Source organism: Sapajus apella, unplaced genomic scaffold (assembly GCF_009761245.1).
Source record: "Sapajus apella isolate SASKATOON/1434 unplaced genomic scaffold, GSC_monkey_1.0 scaffold49, whole genome shotgun sequence".
Classification (NCBI taxonomy): domain Eukaryota; kingdom Metazoa; phylum Chordata; class Mammalia; order Primates; family Cebidae; genus Sapajus; species Sapajus apella.
The window spans coordinates 16,531,891-16,559,320 of NW_022436989.1; the positions used below are offsets into that span (position 1 = coordinate 16,531,891).

The 27,430-nt window shown below is 45.1% G+C and overlaps 1 protein-coding gene and 1 long non-coding RNA gene across 2 annotated transcripts in view; one reads left to right on the forward strand and one right to left on the reverse strand.

Moving 5' to 3' along the window:
* LOC116526095 overlaps positions 1-21,364 on the reverse strand; it is a 46,287-nt gene extending 24,923 nt beyond the window's left edge. The window contains exon 1 of the long non-coding RNA XR_004257964.1: positions 21,122-21,364. This is a non-coding gene — a long non-coding RNA (uncharacterized LOC116526095). The remainder of the gene's footprint in view (positions 1-21,121) is intronic.
* Positions 21,365-21,951: 587 nt separating this feature from the next.
* PGBD5 (piggyBac transposable element derived 5) overlaps positions 21,952-27,430 on the forward strand; it is a 97,997-nt gene continuing 92,518 nt past the window's right edge. Inside the window, exon 1 of the mRNA XM_032242361.1 lies at positions 21,952-22,282. Within this exon, the coding sequence (XP_032098252.1) occupies positions 21,952-22,282 (331 nt within the window). The remainder of the gene's footprint in view (positions 22,283-27,430) is intronic.

Genomic DNA, 27,430 nt, shown 5'->3' on the forward strand with positions numbered 1-27,430 from the left:
AATTATTTAAGGAGAAGGAGAGAATGAATATTGAGCAGCAGGTTTCCATGGTCTCTGGCAGGAATAAATTTGTATTGTCCTAGTGCCACTGCTTCAACTGTTCAGGCAGAGACATGGCTGGAGTCCAGATCACAGCTTATGGCTTGGAACAGAGCGACATTTCTGACTTTGAAGGAAATCTGAGGCTGTTTTTGCATTAGTACACTATTCTAACCAAAGGAGCTAACCAGCTACTGTCTTCATGTAATAAGGCACACAAACACAAACTGTATTCCTCTCTTCCCTAAATTCACAAACACAAACTGTATTCCTCTCTTCCTTAAATTCTGACATCTTTCCCTCAATGCCATGAAACAAAGAATTGTCATCAACCCTACAAATTTAATTTGCTGCTTTATACACATTGATACCTCTATTGGAGGTGTTCTTACTTTTTAGACACGTCCTATAAAAGAATGACATCCTTTTTCTTTCAACTTAAATGTTTCCCCTACTTCAGCAGAGTACTGAGAATGAAATAAAATCATATTATTAATACCATCAAGTCTTAGAATTTATAGCTATTGCTAGTCTTCTATCTACACCGGAGAATTAAGCTAAAGTCTAGAAATTCATGTCTTCATATCTCTTCCTATCTTCCTTCTATCATAGGAAAAAAGAGGATTTTTTTTTTCAATTTATATACTTTATTTTTTAAAGCATGTTATGGGTTGAATTGTGTCCTCTCCTCCAAAGGTATGTAGAAGTTTCTGGTACCTATGAATGTGACCTCACTTGAAAATGGGGTCTTTGTACATGATCAAATTAAGATAAGGGCATTAGGGTAAGCCCTAATTCAATAATGACTGGTATTCTTTAGAAAGGGTAAATTTGGATCCAGACACAGACATGGGCAGAAGGAAGACAATGGAAAGATAATTCTGTGATGACAGAGCCTAAGAGGACTTATTGATATTGACTCAGGGTGGCTGGCAAAATACTGGTGAAAGTTAAAGATTGTAATCTCAAACCTTTTGGAAGGCTAAAAGGTTTTAATGAGGTATGCTGAAAGCAGCTGCCTCATTTACATTAGCATAGGAAAGAGATAGAGATGATCATAGGCTTTCCCAGTTTAAATCTGTTTATATCACATTCCTTTGTCTTCACTCTAACTGTTTACTCATGTAAATTTTGTGCTTGGTGGCCCTCTCAGGGGGAGACCAAAGGAGAATTACCTATTAATAGTATTTACTCTGGTCCAGAACCTAAAGCTTTTATCATTTATGAAACCACTCTTAACCATGTTAATTATCCACAAGTGAGTTAACTTAGAACCTCTGTTGTAAAATTCATACTGAATAAATGCAATGATGGAGAGGGAGTCTTGGTCAATCGGCTGCATTTCGCCCTCTGAAAGCAGCCGACGACTATCCCTAGCCCACTTGAATCACTGTAATGGTGTGAGAGTGCATTCATTCATCCGTCATTGAGTCAGGATCTGCAGGCCGGACCTCCGCAGGTGGTGATCACCATATGCAGAGGTCTGGCCTGCAGACCCTGACTCAATGACGGATGAATGAATGCACTCTCACACCATTACAGTGATTCAAGTGGGCTAGAGATGGTTGTCAGCTGCTAGAACTGATGTAGCTGTCAGTCAAGGAATGTCAAGGACTGCCACCCACCTCCACAAGCTGGGAAGAGGCAAGGAAGGACTCTACCCAGAGTCCCTGAGGGACCCTGGCTCTGCCAACACCTTGATTTTGGACAGCTAGCCTCCATAACTGCGAGGCAGTAAATTTCTGTTTGAAGCAACCCAGGTACATGGTTGTGGCAGCTCTAGCAAACTATTACAGAGCAGTTTTAGGTTAGCAGAAAAACTGAGCAGAAAGTTAAGTGTTACTGTGTGCTACCTTGCACACACACTGACCCAGAGTTTCCCCTATTATTTACAACTTGCATTAGTGTGGTTCCCTTGTTACAACTGGTAAGCCAATATGGGTATGTTACTATTAACTAAGGTTCATGGGTTACAATAGGGTAGGCTCCTTGTGTTGCATGTTCTGTTGTTCTTTTGTGGACATGTTTTCAGCTTATTTGGGTAAATACCAAGGAGCATGATCCCTGGATTGTATACTAAGAGTATGTTTACTTTCTAAGAAGCTGCCTGTTTTTCAAAGAGGCTGTATCATTTTGCATTTCCACCAGCAATGCATGAGCATTCCTGTTGCACCACATCCTTGTTAGCATTTGATGCTGTCAGTGTTGTGGATTTCAGCCATTCTAATAGGTGTGTAATTCTGAGAACAAAAACTGTTTCTCTATACTCATACAACATTCACTTCTGACCCCAGATGTTGGATTTTTTCCCCACAACAATTCAATTCAATCCTGAAACTATCTACCTGGAGTTAACATCAGACCCACAAGTTAAGGGCTCCATCCCACAGGACTGTCCCCACTTCAGAAGCCAACTTCAAGTCCCCAAACCACTTGGCTTTCTGACTGACTAGCTATAAATTCATGAGGTTCCCACAATCCTGTCCTCAGGTTCAATAACCTGTTAGAATGGATTATTTAGTAATTCTAATTTAGAGAAACACTTTGCTTATGTTTACTGCCTTATTATAAAGGATACAATACAGAAATAGCCATAGGGCAAGTTATGGGGAGTGATGGGGGAGGTGTACAGAGCTTCCATGCCCTCTCCAGGCATGGAAGCCTCCTAACCACCTTGATACATGCACCAACCTCTCAGTTAAATTTCATGTTCAAGAGTTTGTATAGAGCCTAATCTCCAGTCACTCCCCTCCTCTACTCCCCTTGAAACCTCGCAGAAGTCAGGGTATGCGGTTAAAAGTCCTAACCTTCTAATCACTTGGTCTTTCTGGTGACCAGTCCCATCCTGAGGCTATCTAGGGGTCCTACCCTTGGTTATCTCATTATAAACCCAGGTATGATCAAAAGGAACTTTGTTTTTTTGAGATAGAGTCTCATTCTTGCTCTCCAGGCTGGAATGCAGTGGCACAATCTTAGCTCACTGCAACCTCTGCCTCCCAGGTTCAAGTGATTCTCCTGCCTCAGCCTCCTGAGTAGCTGGGATTACAGGCACTCACACCACGCCCAGCTAATTTTTGTACTTTTTTTTAGTCGTGACGGGGTTTCACCATGTTTGTCAGGCTGGTCTTGAACTCCTGATCCATTCACCTTGTGATCCATCCACCTCGGCCTACCAAAGTGCTGGGTAGGCATGAGCCACCACAGCTGGTCTGGGACTTTTTATAAATAACAAATGACATTCTTATCACTCAATAATTTCAAGTGTTTTAGAAGCTCTGTGCCAGGAACTGGGGCCAAAGACCAAATATATTTCTTTTCATACCACAATATAGTATCTTATGGTTGCTCTAATTTAAAACTCTCCAATGATAAATTATGTTGAAAATCTTTGCATGTGCATGTTTGCTGTCGATATATCTTCTTTGATGAAGTGTCTGTGTGGATCTTTCACTTATTTTTAAAATTGAGTTGATTGTTTTCTTACAGTTGAGTTTGTGTATTCTGGATATTATTTGTTTTAGATATAAGTGAGGTTTTTTGTTTGTTTGTTTTTGAGACAGAATCTTGCCCTGCTGCCCAGGCTGGAGTGCAAAGGCATGAACTCAGCTCACAGCAACCTCCACTTCCAGGGTTGAAGTTATTCTCATACCTCAGTCTCCCAAATAGCTATGATTATAGGCATGCACAAGATACCTGGCTAATTTTTATATTTTTAGTAAAGACAGCATTTTGCCATGTTGGCCAGGCTGGTCTCAAACTCCTGGCCTCAAGTAATCTACCTGCCTCAGCCTCACAAAGTGCTGGGATTACAGGAGTGAGCCACAGATGTGTTTTGAAACTTTTTTTTAGTCTGTAGCATGTCTTTCATTTGCTTGATAGTGTCTTCTGCAGCACAAAAGTTTTTAATTTAACGAACCATCGTATCAATTTTTTTCCTTTATTGATGGTGCTTTTCGCTCTAAAAAGCCATTGCTACACCCAAAACCAACTACATTTTCTCCTATGTCATCTTCTAGAAGCTTTATAATTTTGTGCTTTGCATTTGGATCTGTGATCCATTTTTAGTTAATTTTTATGAAGCGTGTAAGGCTTGTGTCCAGATTCATTGATTTGCAAGCAGAGGTTCAGTTGTTCCAGCACTGTTAGATGAAAAGACTGGCCGTTCCCCACTGTAGTTGACTATATTTGTGTGGGTCTATTTCTGAGCTCTCTAGTCTGTTCCACTGCTAGATCTCTTCCATTGATCTGTTTGTCTATTCTTTTGCCAATACCATACTGTCTTGATTACCGTAGCTTTACAGAAAGTCTGGAAGTCAGGGAGTATCTATCCTCTGACTTTGTTCTTCTTCCTCAATATCATATTCACTGACCTGGACCTTTTGTCTTTCCATATAAACTTGAGAATCAGTTTGTCTATATACACCCACTAAATTGCTGAGATTTTGATTGAGATTATATTGAATCTCTAGATCAAGTTAGGAAGAACTGACGTCTTGACAATGTTGAGTCTTCCTACACATGTACATGAAATCTCTTCATTTGTTTAATTGATTTCCTTGATCAGATCTTTGTAGTTTCCCTCATTTAAGTCTTGTGCATATTTTGTTAGATTTATACCTAAGTATTTCTCTCTTTTTTTGGTGCTAAGGGAAGAGTATTTTTACAAGAAAATAAAATTAGAAAGCTTGGCAATTACAGAGATGTAAAGTAAAAGAAGAACAATTAAGCTGCATAATTCAAGACATAATTCCAAATGCAAAATAGTAAAAGAACAGAATACAGTTTGCTAAAAAGGCATAAAGAAAACCCCAAAGGCTTCCTTAGTGAAACAAACATGTGGAAAACAAGCCGAGATTCAGAAGAAGAGTTCAAGAGCACAGCTCAGGAATAGAACTGACTTTCTAGAGAGCAGAGTGTGCCAGGCTGTTGGAACCCATATCACACACCCGGTACCACATCCCAGAATGGCCCCAGGCAAGTCCAGGAGAGGGAGGGAAGAGAAAGGTACAAGCAAACCTCCTGGTCTCTCCCGAATGGGTCAGAAAACCATGTTGAGGATCTGAAACATGCTCTGAGAAAGCTTAGAATCTCAAACAGATAATAAGGAAATGCCCATTTCTGACCAAAATTATGCATCTCATTTCACACATGAGGACAACCAGGATGAAAGCACTATCATAGGCCATATGTTGTTGACCAATTTACAACTGCTATGAAAGCTTAACTAGGAGAAGAAATTGTCTTTGTTAACAAGACACTTGGTGGTAGAGTTGGACTCTGGGACCAGATGTTTCAGAAAACAAGAAAACACGTAAGACAGTTAAACCGCTCTCTGGAGAAATAGAAATAGATTTTGGCATGAAGGAATTTTGAGAATAGACGAGAGGAGAGAAAGAGGGAGAAAAAAAGTCAAGATGGCTGAGCAGCATGGCATGGTATCAGAAGGAGTGGGCTATGGTGGAAAATACCCGATGTCATGGTGTTTGCGATAATTTCAAGGTCTTTTGGTGCTATCAAATAAACTGAACCATTCTTCATCTTCCTCATCTGTTGCCTGATGGCTTGGTGTGAAATCAAGATTTTGGGTGAAAATCAAGGAAAGAGAGGTGAATTCCACATCTGGATGAGCACAGAGGAGAGAAAGAAAGAACTCACAGGAAATAAAACATGATTGATCTAAAAAGGGTCTTGCAGCAATTCAAAGCCACGTGTGTGACCATAAGAATGTAAATTTCAGAGAGTACTCAGACATCTTGGGTCAAATGTGGGCTATGAGGATCAAGTACTCAACTAGGTCACATAAGAAACCAAGCCTAAGTCTCTCTTTCCAAAAATAATGACAACTAATGTTACCTGAGTGTTTATTAGGCTTTGTGCCAAGCAATTTACAAACATTATCTTCCTTTGATCTTATAGCCCTAGGAGGTTAGTATTCTTATCTTTATTTGAAAATAACAAAATTGAGACTGAGAGCAGGTAATAACTTGCCCAACGGCACTCTGTAAGTGACCAAGCCACAATTTGAGCCCAGACTGCCTGACTCCAAAGCACCACACTTACCTGTGATGGTTTACAGCCGGTTTTTTGTGTCAGCTGCCAAGAATGACTTGCAACCAGTTAAGAGGTCATGTGATTCACTAAAACTCTAAAACTCTTCTTGTTGGGGTCACCAAACCATTTCCCCATTGTGAAATCCAATGAGCTGATTTCGGGGTAACAAAAGAAGCAGGATCCAGTTTCTTCTTTAAAAAAAAAAAAGATAATAGCTAATGTTAATCATGCAAAAAGCACATAAGCACTTACCACCACCTGACAGTCCCTATTTAACTTGCTGATTTGTCTGTGTGTCTTCCTCAAGTAGCTGTCCCTTATAGCAGAGATTTTTGTTGTGTTTAACTTACTGCTGTCACTTGTAGCAGTGTCTGGGAAATGATAGGTTCCTGATAAATATTTGTTAGGATGAGCCTTAATATTTAACAAAAACAGTACAATAATTTTGAGATGTGTTAGGAGTTCTTTAAGAAGTTAAACCAGCATCTGTCCTTCAGCCCAGCAATTCCACTCCTAAATATTCACCTGAAAGAAATGAACATGTGTCCAATGCTGTGCTGAGATTACTCTGAGGAAAGAGGTGGACCAGGTTACTTTGCTGTCACACCTGTGCTTCCATCCACAGTCCCACCTATTGAAAGGCCAGTGTTGCCCAGTGTTTGCAAACATAGGCACTGGAATTGGAATAGGTAGAGATTCCAGCTGGCCTCTTAATAGCTCCAGGCCCTTGGGAGAGTTGTGTGACTTCTCACCAAGGCTTAGTGCTCGACCATAACACGAAGATGAAAATAGTGTGTCCCCAGTGGGCGGTCCTGAGAATGATGAGATAATACCAGTGGGAGCTCGGTAGCTTTCAGTAAGCAGAGCTGTTCTTAACAGTAGCTACTGAGATTACAGCTATTGTTCTTCATAATAATGGAACCCATGGTTTGAGATGACTTTAAAGCAGTCTCTTTGCCTGGATATTCAAGATTAACCTGCTTTAAAATGATTCTGCTCTATGTGAAGAATCATTCAGCTAGCTGCCAGTGGGTTTCTTTGGAACCCTTTCTGAACTGTTAAGATTCTCCCTGGAGAAACTTTCTCAAGGAAGGCAAAGTGGAGATACACTTTCTCTTCAAAGGAAATGGCAAAATGGCTAAATTTGCCAATTAATAGAGCGTTGGGCATAGAAGGTGCTCAACAGATATCTTTTATTTGATAAATTATGGATTCTGAATGAAGCCTTTCTCTTATATCTAAAAGTACCATAAATAGTAACAAAAATAAGAGAGGCACACTGGTGGCCATGACGTGTAATTAACCTTCTCTCTGCTCTATGAAGCCAAGAGTTTAATTAGGTTTGAACGATTGAGGAGAGTATGATTAAAAACAGACACCAACGAGATGCCCAAATGCTCAATTCCTCTTCCTGTTAATTTTCTGCTAGAACAAAACAAAAGCCCCAGGGAGGTTTATGCTGCTGCTGAACATAGAGGGGTGAAATCCCACACTAGGAAGCCTTGGGAGTTGTTCTGATTGTGGATATGTGGAGTTACATGGAAGTGCAAAGGATAGCTCTTCTTAAGTTTGCAAATATATCTCAGTCTACCTGTTAAAGTGCACAAAAATATAATTTTAGTTTCTTGAAACATGTCTAAATTTCTGTTTCAAATGCAATTTTGCCTATTATGGGGTGCACTGTGTTCCTCCAAAATTTATATGTTGAAGTCCTAACCCCTAGGACCTCAGAATGTGACTATATTGGGAGATAGGGTCATCAAGGAAGTAAATTCAATTAAAAAAGTGTCATTAGGGTGGGCACTAATCCAATGTGACCTATGTCTTTATGAAAAGAGGCAGTTAGGACACAGATACCCACAGAGCTGTGACCATGTGAAGGCACAGGGAGAAGACAGCGCTATGCAGGCCAAGAGAGGACTCAAAAGAAATCAACACAGAGGCCGGGTTCGGTGGCTCATGCCTGTAATCCCTCCCAGCACTTTGGGAGGCCGAGGCAGGTGGATCACCTGAGGTCAGGCATTCGAGACAACCTTGGCCAATATGGCGAAACCCTATCTCTACTAAAAATACAAAAATTAGCCAGACATGGTGGCAGGCACCTGTAATCCCAGCTACTTAGGAGGCTGTGGCAGGAGAATTGTTTGAACTCAGGAGGCGGAGGTTGCAGTGAGCTGAGATCATGCCTCTGCATTCCAACCCGGGCGACAGAGTAGGACTCCAACTCAAAAAAAAAACAGGAAACTGCGAAAGAAAGAAAGAAAAGAAAAGAAAAGAAAAGAAAAGAAAAATCAACCCATTCAACATCTTAATTTTGGACTTCCAGACTTCCGGACTGTGAGAAAATAAAGTTCTGTTGTCTGAGCCACTCAGGCTATGATACTCTGGGATGGCAGCCCTAGCAGACTAACACGCCTGTGTTTCAGAAATGGTCTCCTTCAATTTGAGGGTCCTTCCCTTTGCCCTAAGGCTTTATTTCAGTTTGGGGGGTTTGTGTGGCACTATTGCATCAGGGCAGGAGGCAGGGAAGGAGATCATGTGCATTTGCCCCACAGGGTCATCCAGTTACTGCACAGCTGTGCCCAGAGCTGGCTATGGAATTTGCAGCCTCAGTGCAAAATGAAAATATAGGACCTTTTGGTCAAAAAGCATGAAGAAAAGCACTGTTAAAGATACTAAAATAGAAGGCATTTTTCTTTCTTCTGGGGTCTCTCTCTTGGCTTGCCATGGTGTTTTTATTTCCTATTTAATGCCACCCTAAGTAAATAAAAATTTGAAATTTTAATCATTAGCATGAATTTTACCATTCATCTTTAGAGTTTGCAATGCTAGTTTTTAATCACTCATAGGTGGACCCACCAGAATGACACAATTCAATCTTGCAACTGGTATAGGCATATGGATTTTGTTCTTGACAGAATGGTGAAAACCCTGCACAAAATGAATTCAGCTGCTTTTATTTCACTTCTTAAAACATACATTCTACCAGCACTTCTACCTCTGGTTAACTGATGAGTAAAGAAGGGCTGAAAAGACAAGGAACTATGGGTTGCCTTGTATTTTCCTTTCCTCTTATGTCACCATTCTCAAGCATAAGTGGTTGGCTGACCCTGGGAAGTAACAGGAGCGAGGAAGGACATGCTGAGGCTCCTGGCTGTTCATGTTTCCTAGAACACCATTGCCTTCTTTCTGAGTTCGGTGCAAGTTCTGGTATGCAGGGAGCATGTGGCCTCTGAGGGTGGTTCATGCCCTTCTTTACTGAGTGGCAGATGTCACTCACTTTACTTGTATTCGCTGCCCTCCCTCACATTGTCCCAGGTAGTGCTGGACTCACAGGCTCCCTGAACGCTCCATGCAGATGAGGAGGCTGGAAGCGCAGGACCCAGCCATGGTCCTACCTCCTGTGCTCAGAAACATGCTTCTCTGTCTCATCAACTTCACTCACAAAACACAAGTTCAAAGATAAAATCCTTAAAAATCTCAACCCATCAACCGCAGAGCACAGTCTCTTGGGCTAAAAGAACGTTCTTTAGAAAAGTCCTGTCACCCAGAGGAGGAGACATCCTGCTGGTCCAGAGTGGGCAGGAGTCTGAAAGCAAAACTCTTCAAACTGTGGAATGGAGGTGGGCCCTCCTGGGACATGCTTGGCCAGTAGGGAGCACTGGTTTCTCTTTTCTACAAATGTCATAGGCTCTCTCCCACCTGATAGCTTTCTGCCCACTTGTCATTCTTCCCCTTAAAGAGGGTTCTCAGGAAAAGGCCTGCCTAACACGTGCATTCAAACTGTAGAAAATCTGCAAACAGCATGCTGCATTGACTCATACCTGGAACTGTTGATTATTATGAGGACACAAGTAACGCTAAGAGAAATGAATACATTTTAGGCACCAGCAAAATGACTCCAAGAGTAATGTAAAAGCTGGCTATCATTATTAAACCAGAAATATTTCTGGGAGTTGCTCTTAACATCCCCCCTTCATTCTTTCCTCTCGTCTGCAAGTGACTGCTATGATGTTTAGGTTTCCTGAAAGAAATATGGATGACAGTAAACAGTATGTGACCCCTGCCGCTTAATTCATCCTTGAACAACAATTAATACTAATGACTTGAGGGATGGATATTTTCCTGGGCAGAGGAAAAAGCTGAAGCAGAACATATGAGTAAGCCCTTCCACCCTGGGTATAAATTATTAAAGCCAGCAGTTACCCCTCATGCATAGCCACTGTGATTTAGAGACTGCCGATAGTCCCTAAGTGGCAGTGGGATGGTGAGCAGGTGACAGTCAAAAAGCTATAGGTAGCCTCCATTAAGAGCTCAGTTGAGAGCTTGACTGCCTATGTTCTTTTTTCTTCCCCTTTTTTGTGACAGAGTCTCTTCTGTTGCTCAGCTGGAGAGCACTGGCACTAACAGAACTCACTGCAGCCTTGACCTCCTGGGCTCAAGGGAGCCTCCAACCTGGGTCTTCCAAAGCGCTGGGATTACAAGCTCGAGCCACTTTGCCTGATCTGAATTCTAATTCTGACTCCATTGTCTACTAGTTGTACAACATTGGAAAATTGACTTCACCTCTCTAAGTGTAAGTGTTGTCATCTACAAAATGAGGGTCATGATCATACTGATCTTGTAGGGTTTGTTGTGAGGGTTAAACCAGATACTCCATGCAAACCACTGAGCAAAATTTTTGGCGTACAGAAAGCATGCATAAAACTTGACTATTTTTTTTTGTTAGAGACAAGGTCTCACTATGTTGTCTGGGCTCACTTTGAACCCCTGGCCTCAACAGACCTCCCCGCCTTGGCCTCCCAAAGCCCTGGGTTTACAGACACAAGCTACTGTGCCCGACTAAAGATGACTATTATGTTTATGGACTTCCATTTTGTAGCCTTCAGTAAAGAACCAAATGTTGTTTCTAAAAAATACCCACTACTGGCCAGGCACAGTGGCTCATGCCTGTAATCCCAGCACTCTGGGAGGCAGAGGCAGGCAGATTACCTGAGGTCAGGAGTTTAAAACCAGCCTGGCCAACATGGTGGAAACCCCATCTCCACAAAAATACAAAAATTAGCCAGGCATGATGGTGGGTGCTTGTAATCTCAGCTACTAGGGAGGCTGAGGCAGGAGAATTGGCTGAACCTAGGAGGTAGAGGATGCAGTGAACCCAGATCAAGCCACTGCACTCCAGCCTCAGTGACAGACCAAGACTCTGTCTCAAACACACACACACAGACACACAGACACACACACACACACACACACACACACACACACACACACACACATACACACACCCCACTACTTAGAATGTTATGAGAAAGAGGTATTTGTGTTGACCTTATTAGAATGAAGTGAGACATCCTTTTTGTTTAAACCTTGATGAAAATCTCCTTACCTCTATTAATCAGTATTGCTGCTTTAGCAATTAGAAGAAACATTAGAGAGCAATGTTTTTCTGATAATTGAGTTGCTCATTGTGACCAGGGGCATTATTAATCCCAACATTAATGCCTATAAAAAACAATTACTGAAGTATTTCTCAGTAATAGAGAAATGGTTGAAGGTTGCACTAGATTTGATGAAATCCCTGATAGGAGTGTTTTTCCTTGCGGCTCTAACCTCTCTCCTACAAAAAATGCAGCTGTGTTCCACCTAGGTGATGGCTCAGGTTTGCTACATGCATTGTGTAGATGTCTGGCCTTTTGATGATGATTTTGGAGGTGCCATTCTTCAGTATTCTCACAGTAAGAAACTTGAGGGATAGATGTGACTTTATATTAAGTCTACAATATGTCAGTTCAAACCCCAGTGTTGGCCAGGCCTGGTGGCTCACACCTGTAATCCCAGCACTTTGGGTGGCCGAGGTGGGCAGATTACTTGAGGTCAGGAGTTCGAGATCAGCCTGGCCAACATGGTGAAACCCTGTCTCTACTAAAAATACAAAAAAATAAAAATAAAAAATAAAAAAATTAGCCGGGCATGGTGGCGCACACCTGTAATCCCAGCTACTCGAGAGGCTGAGGCAGGAGAATTGCTTGAACCTGGGTGGTAGAGTTTGCAGTGAGTCGAGATCATGCCACTGTACTCTGGCCTGGGCAATAGAGCAAGATTCTGTCTCAAAAAAAAAAAACAAAAAAAAAACTAACCAACCAAACAAACAAAAAAACAACAACCTAGTGTTGATCTCAAGTTGCATTTGTGCCACCCATCCATGGGTTTGTGAATTCAGGAGTGTTATGAAAGGCTCCCAGCAAGGAGTATCCCTCTCTGCTTCTTAGAATACCTGAGATCCTACTGCTAAGCATTTTGTTCATTTGTGTTAAGTACCAACCTACAATTTTTCCTTTAAAGGCTAATGCATCTCAGGATGGTACTTGTATCAGAGTCCTTTATTTTGTTGGAGAACAAGTAGAGTGGGGGTTGGGTGTGTTTAAAGTGGGATGATGTAGCCCAGGAGGAAGGGAAGAGATACAGACAAACTTACAAAACTGCAGAACGGGCTTTGGAGTCATACTGGCTCACTAAATTATCCCATTATCTAAGAATAGGAAGATCTGTAATAACTTCCAAAATGTATTTTTTTTCTTCACTCCAAATGTCTCATGATGTTTGCTTGTTGAAAAAAAATCAATTTCAAACCCTGGGAAAAAAGGTAGGTTGAAACATTAATCAGAGTTATTTGTGCTGCTTTGCAGGGGTCTAGCTGCCATAAATTACTTTGTGAAAATGTTAATTATCTAAACAACTTAAAAGAGAAGAGGAAAAAAAAAAAAAACCTCACGATAAGAAGCCATTTATCCACCTCCCACCTCCCACCTCCTTTTTTTTTTTTTTTTTGAGGCGGGGTCTGGGTCTGTCACCCATGCTAAAAGGCTGGAGTGCAGTGGTGAAATCACGGCTCACTGCAGTCTCTGTCTCCTGAGTTCAAGCCATCCTCCCACCTCAGACTCCTGAGTAGATGGGACTACAGAGATGCGTCACTCTGCCTTGCTAATTTTTGTCTTTTGTTTGTTTTTTGGTAGAGATGGGGTTTCAGCACTTTGCCTAGGCTGGTCTCAAACTCCTTGACTCGAGTGATCTGCCCATCTTGGCCTCCCAAAGTGCTAGGATTATAGGCATGCGCCACCATACCCACCTCCATTTTAATGTACTTTAATTCTTTCCCCAAGCCCTCACTTGCTTCCTTTGCTGGCACAGATTCCATGCCCATGATTAGGATCACTCTCTCAAACTCTCCTGCTCTGCCATATATATGTGTCAAAATCCCACTTTGCCAAAACCCAACCCTTTGTCAACCCTGTTTCTGACCCTGGCAACTGAGTGTAGTTGGAGAAAAACACAACGATGCTGGCCCATTTCACGTTAAATTCTCAACCACAAATCCAGATATGTTTCTCTCTAGTTCATTGAGCTTTGAACTCTCCTGGATAACTATTTTGACTATTCCATACCTTCTTTTCCCAGACTCCTAGCCCAGGGATCCTCAGTTCTCACTGCTCTGTTGAGTCGTCTGGAAACTTTATAACACACTAATGCCCAGGTCCCACCTCCAGAGAATCTAATTTACTTGGTGTGACCAGGTATGGTGGCTCATGCCTATAATCCCAGCACTCTGGGAGGCTGAGGCAGGTGGATCACTTGAGGTCAGGAGTTGGAGACCAGCCTGGCCAACATGGTGAAACCCTGTCTCTACTAAAAATACAAAAATTAGCCATGTGTAGTGGTGGGCGCCTGTAATCCCAGCTACTCAGGAGCTGAAGCAGGAGAATTGTTTGAACCCGGGAGACAGAGTTTGCAGTGAGCCGAGATCATGCCATTGCACTCCAGCCTGGGTGACAGAGTGAAACTGTATCTCAAAAATAATAGTAGTAATAATAATAATTTATTTGGTGTGGATGTAAGTGTGCTTTTGAAACTACCCAGGTGATCCTAATGTACAGCCAGGTATAGAAGCTAAACTCCTCGCCCTCCCTTCATCAGGTGGAGCTCATGACCTCACTTCCCACTTCACTGAGAAAATCAAATCAGTAAGGAAAGAACACCACAGCCAACTTCCACTAAATCTAGGAATGTGCCTGCATGGAGTCTTTACTCCACTCCCTTCTGCAAGACCACCAAACCTTCCACTTGTGCATTCCATCTCACCACCGTTCAATCAATCAAGGATTTTGCTCTGGCAACATCCTTTCTCTCCATTTCTCCCATATTCTTTCTACTGAATCATTCCCACAATCATCCAAACACCTGATTTTTAAAAAAATCCCCCCCTCAATTACTTAGCCCTCTTTGGCACCTTCCCTTTCTTCCTCCCTTTCAGAAAAACTCCTCAAACTTTATATTTACTCAGTACCCCCATTTCTTCTCCCATTCTCAGATCCACTCCAATCATAGTTTTGTCTGCTCACTGAGAAACCCAGAGGTTAATTCTCAGCCCTCTTCCTAAATCTCTTAGCAGCATTTGACAGTTATTTGAAAGTATTCCTCCTTGAAATACTTTCTTAACCACCAGGACTTTACTTTATCTTAATGCTCCAGTCTTCTCAGTCTCTTTGAGTGATTCATCTGCCTCATGTTTAGACATCATGTGCTTCTGGGAATCACCCTCAGGCCCACCTCTCCCTATTTATGCTCAGTCCCTGGTGAGTTCATCCAAGATGTATCTACAGCCGGTGCAGTGGCTCATGCCTTTAATCTCAGCACTTTGTAAGGCCGAGGTGGGTGGATCACTTGAGGTCAGAAGTTTGAGACCAGCCTCGTCAACTGTAGGGCACGTTGGGAGCCAGATGTAAGGCTGAGTGCCCCACAGGGTCGTGGGGTGAGCCTTATGCTGTGCTGAGGCGCAGGATCTGAGAAATAAAGAGACAGGACACAGAAGTACAAAGAAAACGCAGCTGGGCTCAGAGGGCCACACCACCTATAAGCAGAGTCAGGCGAGGCCAGCGAGGCCAGAGAGGCAAGGCTAGGCTGGCAAGCTGAAGCGAGGCCCCAAATGTCCAGAAGCCTGAGTATTTATTGTGTATAGGTTAGGGGGCGGGGCAGTGAGTGAAATCATCTTTAAGGATAGTGATAGGGTCATGAGCAATAAAACACAGGGTCCACCCCCATTAGGTCACCTAAGCCCGGAAGTGGACAGCGCGCAGCAAGGGGCCCGTCCCCACGAAGGCAAGGGCCCTGTTCCCACGAAGGCAAGGGCCGTGTGCAGTAAGGGGTCCACCACCATCAGGTCACCGAGGCTTGAAGGTGGGTTATGCGAAGTGAAGAGGGTGCAGTGTGCGATACTTCTATCTATGGGAAAACTACTTTGAAGAAGAGTTATAGGAGGATGCTTTAAGTCACATAGCAATGACAGAGCTGTCAAGGTTACCACCACCTTCTGGCAGCTTCCAATGGCTTCTATGGGAAGATGCATTTCAAGCAGCACAGTAGCAAGAGCTGATAAAGTTCACAGTCACCAAGGTGGATTGCCGTTCTGAGGGCAGCCTTCCACAAGAACTGGAGCAAGGTCCTACAACTCCTTTATCAGGATGAGTGGCTCTCGCCCCAAGCCTGCCATATAGCCGGTATCTTTATGATACTGAACGCTGCCGCCTGGGCCATGGATTCTTGTCCTGGTATAACTGTTTTTCCCTTAATTCATGCTCTGCACTGTGTCTGCTCTAGGCATTTCTCCGATTATAAGCTGCTTATTCCTTAATTCATGCTCCGTACTATGTCCACTCTAGGCATTCTTCCGATTATGAGCTAAGATATAATTATAGGTATATATGTAGGGAAATATTCTTCAGGCACTCATACTATCAACTATTAATGATTATAGATAGAGTATTATATAAAGGGAGACTTCAAGCCCTATTTCTATAAACTAATATATGATTATGTAAAGGACTATATAAAAGGAAACTGAGTAGTAACACTATAAAGTGAGATATTCCTCAAGCCCTAACTGTGCCAGTGTTCTGCTTAGCTCTCATTCCTCAGTGCCTATATGGGGCGTTACCCACAGTCAACAAGGTGAAACCCCATCTCTACTAAAAATACAAAAATTAGCCCAGCATGGTGGCAGGTGCCTGTAGTCACAGCTACTCAAGAGGCTAAGGCAAGAGAATTGCTTGGACCCGGGAGGCAGAGGTTGCAGTGAGCTGAGATTGCACCACTGCACTCCAGCCTGGGCAACAGAGTGAGACTGTCTCAAAACAACAAGAACAACAACAACCAAGATGTATCTACCATCTCTCTGCTGATGGCACTCACAATTTTATCTCCAGCCTAGACCTGGTTGAACGCTAGGTTCCTGTTTTCAACTACCTGCTTTCCAGACCCACTCAGATGTGTAAAACTCTACATGCTGAAAACCAAGCTATTGTTCCTCCCCTTTAATCCTGCTGCTCTTGCAGTAGCTCATGCAAACAACGACAGCAAAGCCCAAATGGAGTCCTTCTCAACTCATGTCTTTCTCTCACTGTCCACATTTAATTCTTTCATAAAAGTTGTGTGTTCTACCTTCAAGACATATTCTGATCTGACCAATTCTCATCACTTCCTTCACTACCAGTCTGGTCCCAAACACCCTGTTTTATGGCCTGGACTATTGCAATAGTATCCTAACTGGTCTTCCTGATTCCACTTTTCCTCACTTCAGTCTATTTGCCTCTAAGAAGCTAAAGTGAGGCCCTTAAAATGCAAGTCAGATCTTACTTCTCTGCTTTGTGCTCTCCAGTGGCTACCCATTTCACCCAAAATAAAATCCAAAGTCCTGCAAGATTTGACACCCAAATTTTTTATTTCATCTGCTGCCATTTCTCTCTCTGTCTCAACCACGTCTGCCTCCTCAGTGCGGACTGACCACAGCTAGCGTGCTCCTGCTTTGGGTGCTTTGCACTTGTTTCTGGTCCTGAATGCATATGGCTTGCTTCTTTAATCCATTCAAGTTTCTCCCAAATGTCACCTTATCAGAGCAACTTCTCCCAACCAATGTATACAAGCTTGTGCGTGCACACACACCCACACACCCACACAGCACCACAATCACAACAACCACCAGTCTCTGTCCCTCTACTTTTTATCCCTTATCAACAACAGGTATACACATATTTACTGGGTTATATATTTTTTGTCTCTTCTCTCCCTCCCCGTTTGAACATAAGTGCTACAGAAACAGAGTCTTCATTCTTTTTCTCTAGTTTATTCCCAGTGCCTAGAAGAGAACCTGTCACATAATAGGACTCAATACATAGTTGTTGAATTAGTGAGTGAATGAATGAATGAGTCAATGAAAAAGTTAGATCATCTCAATCTGAATACAAGGGAATTTTCTCGAGAGTCTTCCACAGGATTATCCTATTTCCTTTTTTCTGCCTCTCTGTGTTGGATCCTGGATAAATTTACACATAAAAGCACTGTGAGAGAGGTTGGACCCTTAGGTCCCTGTGTTACATATGAGCCCAAATGTCACCCTGTGCCATGCATATTCTCCTGTGACCTCCTTCCCCACATGTGGCCCACTGTCCAGCAGCTGTACTCTTTCTCCCCCTACCCTCTCAGTCCCAGGAGCTTCTCCTTGGTTGTAGCCCCCTCCTTTTGTGTGATGAGGACAACATGGGGAGAAGCAGCAGCTTCACTAACTCCATCCCTGCCTTCTCCATCTATAGTGACCCGCAACACGCAGACTTCCCAAGCCTCATCTGGCCTGTGCAGTCTGGGGCTGGCCAAGGCGTGCTCTGCACATTAGCTTTCATGTTCATTTCTGTGTCCTGCAACAGCTTCACTATTTGCAAAATCAAGACTTGTAAAACTACCAAGGAAAAATATATACTGTATTCTATGGCCTGTAAGATGCCCTCTTCCTTTTTTTCACATTTTACATCTCTAACATCAGGAATGTCTTATAGTTGGTGCTGGGAAAGTGAAAATCCCTATGCACTTAACAGAGCCTGAGCCTATGCCAACTTCATTGCTATTCCTAGGGTGTGCCTGACCTCATGTATCCCTTGCTGTGCCAGGCCACAGGCCTTCTGAGAACCACTGGAAGGAGGAAATTAAATCTAGTTATAGTATGAAAACCTTGGATCAGGGAAAACAAAACAAAACAAACAAAACACCAGCATCAAGATCTTATTTCTCTGCTCTACGCTCTCCAGTGGCTTCCCATATCACCCCAAATAAAATTCAAAGTCTTGCAAGATTTAACACCCACCCAACCTCCTTTGATTTCATCTGCTACCACTTCTCTCTCAGCTCTCTCATCGGCCTCCTCAGTGCTGACTGACCATAGCTGCTGTGCTCCTGCTTTGGGGACACATACAGTGGGAGGCCAGTAGCTTAGAGGAGTTAGGAGCACTTATATAAGAAATGCAGCATACCAAATGCTCTGAGTGACTTGGAGAAGCATGTTGTGGAGAAAACCTGGGCATTGACAACTCTGAGTTAGAAAGTAAGCAAGGATAAAGAGATTCTGAATGTGAAATTAGGGAAACTTTAACCAGTTAATTTGTGTTTTATCTTTATGCATGCATTAGAGTGATATATAACAAAAATCTGTCCAAAAATTATTATCAAATAGCTTTATCAATAAGTTTAAATTAAAATTAGAACAGAAAAGAAACCATTGTATCATAGTTTCCTATGGCAGCACTTTTTTGTTTTTTAGTGATACATAAAACAATGGTGCACTGTGCCGTGAAAGGAAGTTTATTTAGACTTAATGAAATATGGTGATTAGCCCTAGTTACATAAAAACATGAACCATTGGTTTAACAAAACCTAAGGACTCTACTACACAAATGAATTGCTTTTTACTACCTTGAGCTCTTTGGGAAAACCACAAAACCAAAAGCTCAATATTCATCTAAAATTAATTATATTTCATAATTAAATTATTTGGAAGATGTTTTCAAAAGACTCAAAGTTAAAAGTTCTCAGCGTGATATTGATACTATAATTATTCTCACAAATAATGTTACTAATAAAAGTTAATGATGTAGAATCATAACGGTGATTATCAAGTAGGAGGATGCCAGCCAAAGTAGAAAGTTTTTTTGTTTTACAATTGTTGTATCCCCTCACCCCTCCTCTTATCACAGTGAGAAGCAGTCACCTGTTTTCAAAGGTTGGAATATTGTTTTCTTGTTTGGAAACACTGGCTTAAACACAGTAACATATGAAATACTTCACTCTAGGTTGAAACACTGATCTAATTTTTATTGGACAAGCTTTGAAATAACAATTTGATTTCTCAGTGTTTCTTTTGTGACCAACTCTCCTCAATGTTGCATGCAATGTGAGCTACAAGCATTTGTGAGCCTAGCAATCACAAGTCCCCAAGATTTCCTGGGGATTAGGACCATGCAAATGCAAATTAGGGACACTGGAAGACTTCTTTCATCCTTGTAACTGCTGTTACTTTGTTCCTTGCTTCCTTATGGGTAGTAAAGCAATTCATTGTTTTTAAAACATACACCTTAGCTGTTGACTTTTTCACTGGCTAGCTGGAGAAGGAAAGAAGGAACTCTTTCCAACAGATTTTAACTCTCTGGATCCCATTCAATTATTTTTTCCATTCAACTATTTTAAATAGATAACACGAAATCTTGTAGGGGCCTCACACAATTCCTAATTCCAGACTTTTGAGCTATGGAGTCTTATTCTGCTTCTTGCATCTTCAACCTGTGCTTTACTATAACCGCCCCCCCCCCCCTTTTTTTTTTTTTTTTTGAGACAGAGTTTCTCTCGTTACCCAGGCCGGAGTGCAATGGCGTGATCTCGTCTCACCGCAATCTCCACCTCCTGGATTCAGGCATTTCTCCTGCCTCAGCCTCCTGAGTAGCTGGGATTACAGGCACACGCCACCATGCCCAGCTAATTTTTTGTAGTTTTAGTAGAGACGGGGTTTCACCATGTTGACCAGGATGGTCTCTATCTCTTGACCTCATGATCCACCCGCCTCGGCCTCCCAAAGTGCTGGAATTACAGGCGTGAGCCACCGCGCCCGGCCTATAACCCTTTTTGATAAGTCTGATTACCTGTACCCTCTTCAAAATCTTTCAGCTGGTTACCACAGTATATAGGTATGTTGGAAACCAGATATTTTTTGTGGCATAATTCTTCCAAGGAAGTCGAAATGCTTTGCAAGCACTTCTTCATTTTTCAGCCAATCCACATAGCAAGCAATGTTCCATGAATCCTTTCCTTTTTATATAGTGTCTGTTGGTGATTATCATGAATTCATGCCTGTGCAGAGCCCCTGATTTGGAAGGAGGAACCACAGGGGCTGGGGAGGGGAGGGCATGAGTGAAGGTTCCTGCTAGACACTAGGTCTGACCCCACTTGGCGGCAAAATGGTCCTTCACCCGTTATGTATTCATAGAAATCGCAACATGCCTTTCTGTTTTGTGTAACTATAATTTAGTTAATGCCCATTAGGATTTGTAAGCCCTTCACATCTTCGAGGATTTATTTTATTTCAGAGTGAAAGTGACTTTATGGCCCATTTACCATTAGCGTGACTTATTGCATTATTCGAGGGAGGAGGAGGAGAGCAAGAAGACAAGGCAATCTCCGTTACATGTATCGCCATCAACAGGATGACCACCACACATTCCTGCAAAAGGAAGAGGGCTGGATGTAACCCTTCGATGCTATTGTTTATGAGAGCACTGAAGCCTGGGTGATCATGCAACATTTTACTAGATGAGTGTTTCGAGTGTGTGTATGAAGGAGATGTTCAAATAGAGGTGTGAGAGTAATCGATATTTGGAAGTAATGGATATTTTGAGTTCAAAAGATGCCACGCGTCAAAGATGATGACGAATGACTACCTACTTAACTCCAGTGCTGGCACCCTTAAATTACAAGGATACTGAAGCGAGACGGAGTTAGCATCCGACCCCAGCAGTGGATCCACAAGGCCGACTCCTAATTAGAACGAGATTCCCGGAAGCTGGACAGCCCCTGTATTTATGGGAGCATGCGGAGCAGCTGGCAGTGACCCACGGGAAGCTTCGGCAGCAGCCGCCGCAGGAGTGTCGGGCCCATAGCCTACCTGGAGCGTTTCAGCAGCGCCTGGTTCAGAACCACCGGGGCGGACAGCTCCCTGGCGCCAGGCGCTGACTGCTGAAGGGGACAGTGAGCGGGTGGGTCCCCGCTCCATCCGCAGACCTGGACCGTTGAAAGCGCCCGGGCGCCTCCCCTCCTGTCCCCCGGCCCCGCCCTCCCCACCCCGCGCTGCTTGTGGCGGTCCCGGGCTGCGCGTCCCTGCAGGAGGAGAACCGCCAGGCCGCCAGCGGCCCTCCCCCTTCTCGCCAGCCCCGGCCGCGCGCCCCGCCCCGCCCCGCCCCGCCGAGGAGGGTGGAGGCGTTAACGCGCCGGGCCCGCCCAGCATCCCCGCGGCCTTCCGGGCCGCGCTCTCCATTGGCCGGCGGGCGGGAGGTGCGAGGAGGCGGGGCCCGCCTCTGGCGGCTCGCGCCGGGGAAGGTCGGCAGCCGAGTGCCGTGGGCTGCGGGGAGGGCGCGCAGGGACGCGGTGAGCGCCGAGGAGACGCAGCGGCGGCTGTGGTGGTGGCGGCGGCGGCGGCGGCGCCTGGTCTCAGCCGCAGCCTCTGCGTCCCGCCCGCGCTGGGTCGCCCCTGCCACCCCCGCGCGCGGCTCGCCTCCCGCCGCGGCCCGCAGCCTGCGGTGCCCGAGCTCCGAGGGCGCTTCCCCGGGCGCTGGGCCCGAGGCGGCCAAGACGGCGGGCCGGCCGGGCGCGGGGCGGCGGGCGCTGTGCTGCGGGCTGCGCTGGTGGGGGGCGGCGGGCCGCGGCGCGGGCCCGGGGCCCGGCGCGTGCGGCTGGGAGGCGCTGTGGGGAGCAGGCGCGCGGGCGGCGGCCGGGGCCATGGCCGAGGGCGGCGGGGGCGCGCGGAGGAGGGCGCCGGCGCTGCTCGAGGCTGCCCGCGCGCGCTACGAGAGCCTGCACATCTCGGACGACGTGTTCGGCGAGTCCGGCCCGGACAGCGGCGGGAACCCCTTCTACAGCACGTCGGCCGCTTCGCGCTCCTCCTCGGCCGCCTCCTCGGACGACGAGCGCGAGCCCCCGGGACCCGCAGGGGCCGCCCCGCCGCCACCCTGTGCCCCGGACGCGCAGGAGCCGGAGGAGGACGAGGCCGGCGCAGGCTGGAGCGCTGCGCTGCGGGATCGCCCGCCCCCGCACTTCGAGGACACCGGCGGTAAGAGGCGGCCCGCGGGTGGGTGTCGGAGGCGGCGCTGGAACCTGGCCCGGGGGAGGCGTGGGTGCTGAGGCGGGCAAGTCCAGACGCTCCGTGGGCTGGCTTGTTCGTGTCTCTCCGGAAACAAACGAAGCTGCAGGAGCGAGGATTGTTCTGACTGCGCCTGGGGGCTCCGAACCCGTGGGTGGAGAGGGCGAGGCGGAGGCCGTGGCTAGCACTTTTCCAGTGACAACGACGTCGGGGGCCTTTTCCTTCACTTCCTGGGAGTACCCTACCCCTGCACTGGAACCCGTCACACCTGTAGGTCGGACTTTAGGGGTGCATTGAAGTTAGGTTTTCCTAGTTGCGGGGCGGGAAAGGGGGCTTTTCTGAAAGCCCGGAGTGGCTGATGGAGGCAGGGGGAGACGTTTTTCACTGAGAGCTCAAGAGTGAGCCTTACAGCAGGTGACAGGGGCGAGGCAGGTAGCAGCTGGCCCAGTGAGAGCTGAGGGAGAGACCACCCACGGCGTCTCGACACGGCTTAGTTTTCTTCCTAATCTAGAAACTTTCCCTGACCGCGCCATTCCAGATTTCGTAAGAGTGGGGAGGCGTGAAGGGACCGATCGGGCAGCGTTAAGGTGCCTGCTTTTCCTCCGGAAGGTACTTTCAGGTGTGTCCTGCCTACCGCTGTGGTCACAGGCAAGCCCTGAGTACCTGGAGACGGTGGCTGGGGTGCTGGCAGCTGCGGCTGCCCCATTCCTCTTCGCTGCCTGTTTTTGTGGGAGTTGGCTGATAAAATATTACTCCTTCCTCTGCAGAAGTTCTGCAGCCTCTGCCTTCTTTGAAAGCTGCAGACCAGCCGTTTCCAGCCGTCCTCTCATGCTGGTATTTCTTGTTCCATGGCCTTCTGTTGTAGGCCTGTGTTTCTGCACGCTATGTTCTTCCGTAGAAGTGCGCGCAACCGGTGTTGATGAGGGCCAGGGAGTGGCCGCGATGGGCATGATGCGGCTTTTCCTGTGGCCTTCTCTGATTATTGTTCAACCAGTCAGGAACACGGCACATGGGAAGGCAGGCCCAAGGGATCTCCAGCTGGTGCCTGGACTTGGATATGGGCATTGTGCTGCAGCCTGCTGGGAGGCCGGTAGGGTTAGCTGGACTCTCTCAGAAGGGAGTGGTCTGCAGACCTCTGGCAGGCTGTGTTGTGGATGCCCGGAGCTAAAGCTGGGCTTGCAAAGTCAGTTAGCTGTGTTTTAAAGCATGCGCATTTGGGGCTGTAGTTAAGAACTGGGGAATTTCCAAAATCATTCACTCTGTGTAGTCCTTTTATACTGTGCTATATTTTCCAGGATGTCATTAAAGCCACCCAGCCCTAGACAGCTGTTTTCCGTATTGTCTCTTTAAGAACTGTACCAGTCTATGGACCTGGTTTGGCAGACTTTATGCCGTGAGCATCTGTGATCTAATTTCGATCTCAGAACATTTGAGATACAGGTCCACCTGGGAGAGCACAGCAGGTCCCTCTCCGCGTCTAAGGGCAAAATAGAGAACTTGTGCTAGGTCAAGCCTAGTTACGAATAAGAATCCTGAATGTGCTGGTGTAAGAAGGGTGAGCACATTGAAATAAATTTTAAGTCAATCTTATCTTTCTTAATAACCTTGAAGTGGGAGAAATTCTGCAGCAGAGCCATTTAGTCTAGCCATTGCAGCACTTATGGTCATGAAGAGCAAGATCGTGTGTCATTTAGCGTTAGGTTCAAATTCTGCTTCCAGTGATGTCCATTGAGTTCACACCTGACTGAAGAATCACAGGCCCTTTAAACGAAGACATTCATGGTTATTTGTCGGTATTTTTTTTTTTACCCCGTTTTGTTTTTCTGTCATGTGTGGGAGCTTGCCTTTTAACTCCCTGAGGGAAATTTAGAGTGGTTGGGGGTGGAGAGATGAGGTTTATGGCTTGTTAAACTTGAATTCAGATTTCCCCAAAACAATGGAATATGATTTATGGGGGCTGAACATAGATGCAGAAGCATGGGTTTGGTCAGAGAAAATGCTTGCGCCTACCAGTGAGAAGGAAGATAGATGTGTTTATTAACAGGCTGAGAGCTGCACCCCAGCCACTCTGAAAGCAAAGAGGATCAGCCTGCTAGGGTTTACCGGAGCACAGTATCTAAAATGCTCCGACAAGTGTGTGCTCCCTCTTGCAAAGAATGCAGACTGGATCTCTCTTCCATCTTTGTTTCCCCATTTATTAACAAATCTCACTGGGTGGGTAGAGTGGGGTGGGGAGGAAAGCAAGCAGGTGGCATTTTGATCTCTAATCAGGCTTTATAACCGAGAATTTATAATCCAAATAGCTTTTGCTGCTGGAATCAGATGAGGAAAGCACAGAATTCTAGATTTGATAGAGGCTGCCTGCCTTGCACCTACTGTAAAAACAGGTATATGTGTATGTACAGAAATGTGTATTTTGTGGAAAGGTGCAGGTATGTAGATGTGTGTGTGTAACTGGGTATTGTATGCAAATATGTATTGCTTGTGCTAGAGTTTTTTTTTTTTTTTTTTAATCAGAAAGAGATAATTCTGATGACCCAGAAACCTTTCCAGATTCCCTGTGTGTAAGGGAGGTAGACACTGGGGACCATTATGAATAGTATTCCAAGCTGCCACATCCCCCCAGCACCACCACAAGGGGAGCGCACACAGTAGGAGATATTTGGTGTCCGGCTGAGGGGAGGAGGAGGGAAAGGGAGGGAACAGTGCTAGATCCTGTGCCAGCCCTAAAAGCAACAATTCTATAGTTAAGGATGGAAATCCTAGCCATTCTTCAGGCTGTTCTAGTCTTCCCAGCCCCTTCCTTCTGTTTTTCAGTGTATTTAGCTTCCTGGATCAGCCTCTCTGGAAGCGCAGCCAGTAGTAACGGGTGTAGAGGGCCCTCTCCCACTCCTCTGTCTCCTCTCTCACCTCCCCTAGGTTTTAGCTGAGTGTTGAGGTGTGGGATCCCCTCGGGATGTTGCAAACGCTGTGCTAGCGTTGGGCTCTTAACCCCTGTGGGGATGCGTGTTCTGCCTGGGAGCTGAAATGCCTACTGGGAGTGCAGAACCTAGGGCCCTCTCTAAGCCAGACTTGCAGCATATATCCCCCTAAAATAGCCCCCTCAAGCTGTCAGCCTGCTTGCCCACTGTGCAGAAAACCAACACAGTATGAGAGCTCACTCTTTGGAAACAGCATGCAGTTCAGGCCCGGCTGCTTTCTGAGCTTCTGCCCTTTTGGTTTCTTATTCTGAGCAGTCTTGTGATTCGTTTCTCGGAGGAGGCAGAGGAACAGACAGATTTCACAGATGCTCAAGGGCTCCTGTCTGTTTGGTTTGTCAGTCCTTTGTCATGGCTGGCTGGGATCTGAACTGTTCGCTCTTTCTATTAGAGGTTGGACTTCATATGACACAGAGAGAGAGAGAAAGAGAGAGAGAGCGAGAGCGAGAGTGAGTGTGTATGTGTGTGTGTTCCCCCCATGTACCATATCAGCAACCCTCTAATCATTCAGTGGGGAGGTATGACCTTGAGCAGCTGGAGAGAAACATATGGCATTGAAAATTAACATTGCTGAATGTTTTATCTTTAGAGTTTCTTGTTGGTTTAAAGCCTTTTTAACAAACAAGAAAAGAAAAATCTTTCTCTTAAAACCAGAGTTAAACTGAGACCCTTGGCTCTAAGTGGGTTTGTGCACTCAGAGACCTGGAACCCTTTCTATGGTGTTAAGTGTAATTTAGCTGCCACTACCTTTAGCTCTGTACAAGATTCTGTAGCTCCAGGAGAAACTTTGAATCTTGGTGAGCTGCAAGATAATCTTAGGCAAAGCTACACAGTAATCAAATGCAAGACTGTGTGTCATCTTGCAGTGGCTGCACAGAATTCAGAGAAGGGAGCTTCCTGGGGGAGCTGTTTTGCTCTTTTCCCAGGAGTCTGTTCATGTAGGGGTGAAATGAGCTGCTACTGCTAACCCACAGTTCTCATTTGTCAGTTGCATTTTCATGCATTATTATCACTTTCAGTCTTCACAAGGACTCTGTGGCTGAGAAGTTGCCACTGCCATGTGACTGAGGAAGGAAGTTGCTGCCTCCACTTTCCTGGGGGTGAGATTACCGGTTTAAGTGATCACCATCTAATCAGTCAGACTCAGTAATTTAGGAAATGTAGTACCTATTTTTTCTTTTGCTAGAACTTTTTTTCAGTAAAAATATGAATTTTTATAGTTATACATGAATTGTTCATGTGTACCCGATGTTTAACTCTCATTTCTAAGTGACAAAATGCAGTGTTTGGTTTTCTGTTCCTGCATTAGTTCACTCAGGATAATGCCCTCCAGCTGCATCCATGTCACTGCCAAAAGAAGGACGTGATTTCCTTCTTTTTCATAACTGCATAGTATTCCATGGCGTATGTGAACCACATTTCTTTCTCCAGCCCACCACTGATAGGCACCTGGGTTGATTCTATGTCTTTGCTGCTGTCATACTCTGCAATGAACATACAGGTGTATGTGTCTTTTGGGTAGAACAACTTATTTTCCCTTGGGTATATACCCAGTAATGGAATGGCTGGGTCAAATTGTTCAGTTCTCTGTTCTTTGAGAAATCTCCAAATTTCTGTCCACAGTGGCTGCATTAATTTATATTCCCACCAACAGTGGAATGATGAAGTGTTCTAGAGGATTGTTTTATATAATGAGGCTTGCGTGTGTCATGGCACACATAGAGCGCATGAGACACGAGTGCCCAGCACAGCGCATTCTTATATGGGCATACCTATGTCACTATCACCCAGATCAAGGTAAAGAATGTTCCTAGTGCCAGATGTGGTGGCTCATGTCTAGCTTGTGATCATAGCCACTTGGGAGCTGACCTGGGAGAATTGTTTGAGACCAGGAGTTCAAGACCAGCCTGGGAAACACAGAGAGATCCCCCCCCCCCGCAAAAAAATATTTTTAAAAATTAGCCAAGTGCGGTGGTGCATGCCTGTAGTCCCCGCTACTCTAAAGACTGAGGAGGGTGAGGCTGCAGTGAGCTGTGTTCCTACCACTTCACTCCAGACTGTGGTACAAGCTGATAGAGTGAGACCCCATCTCAAAAAGAAAGAGAGAAAGAGAGAAAGAGAGAAAGAGAGAAAGAGAGAA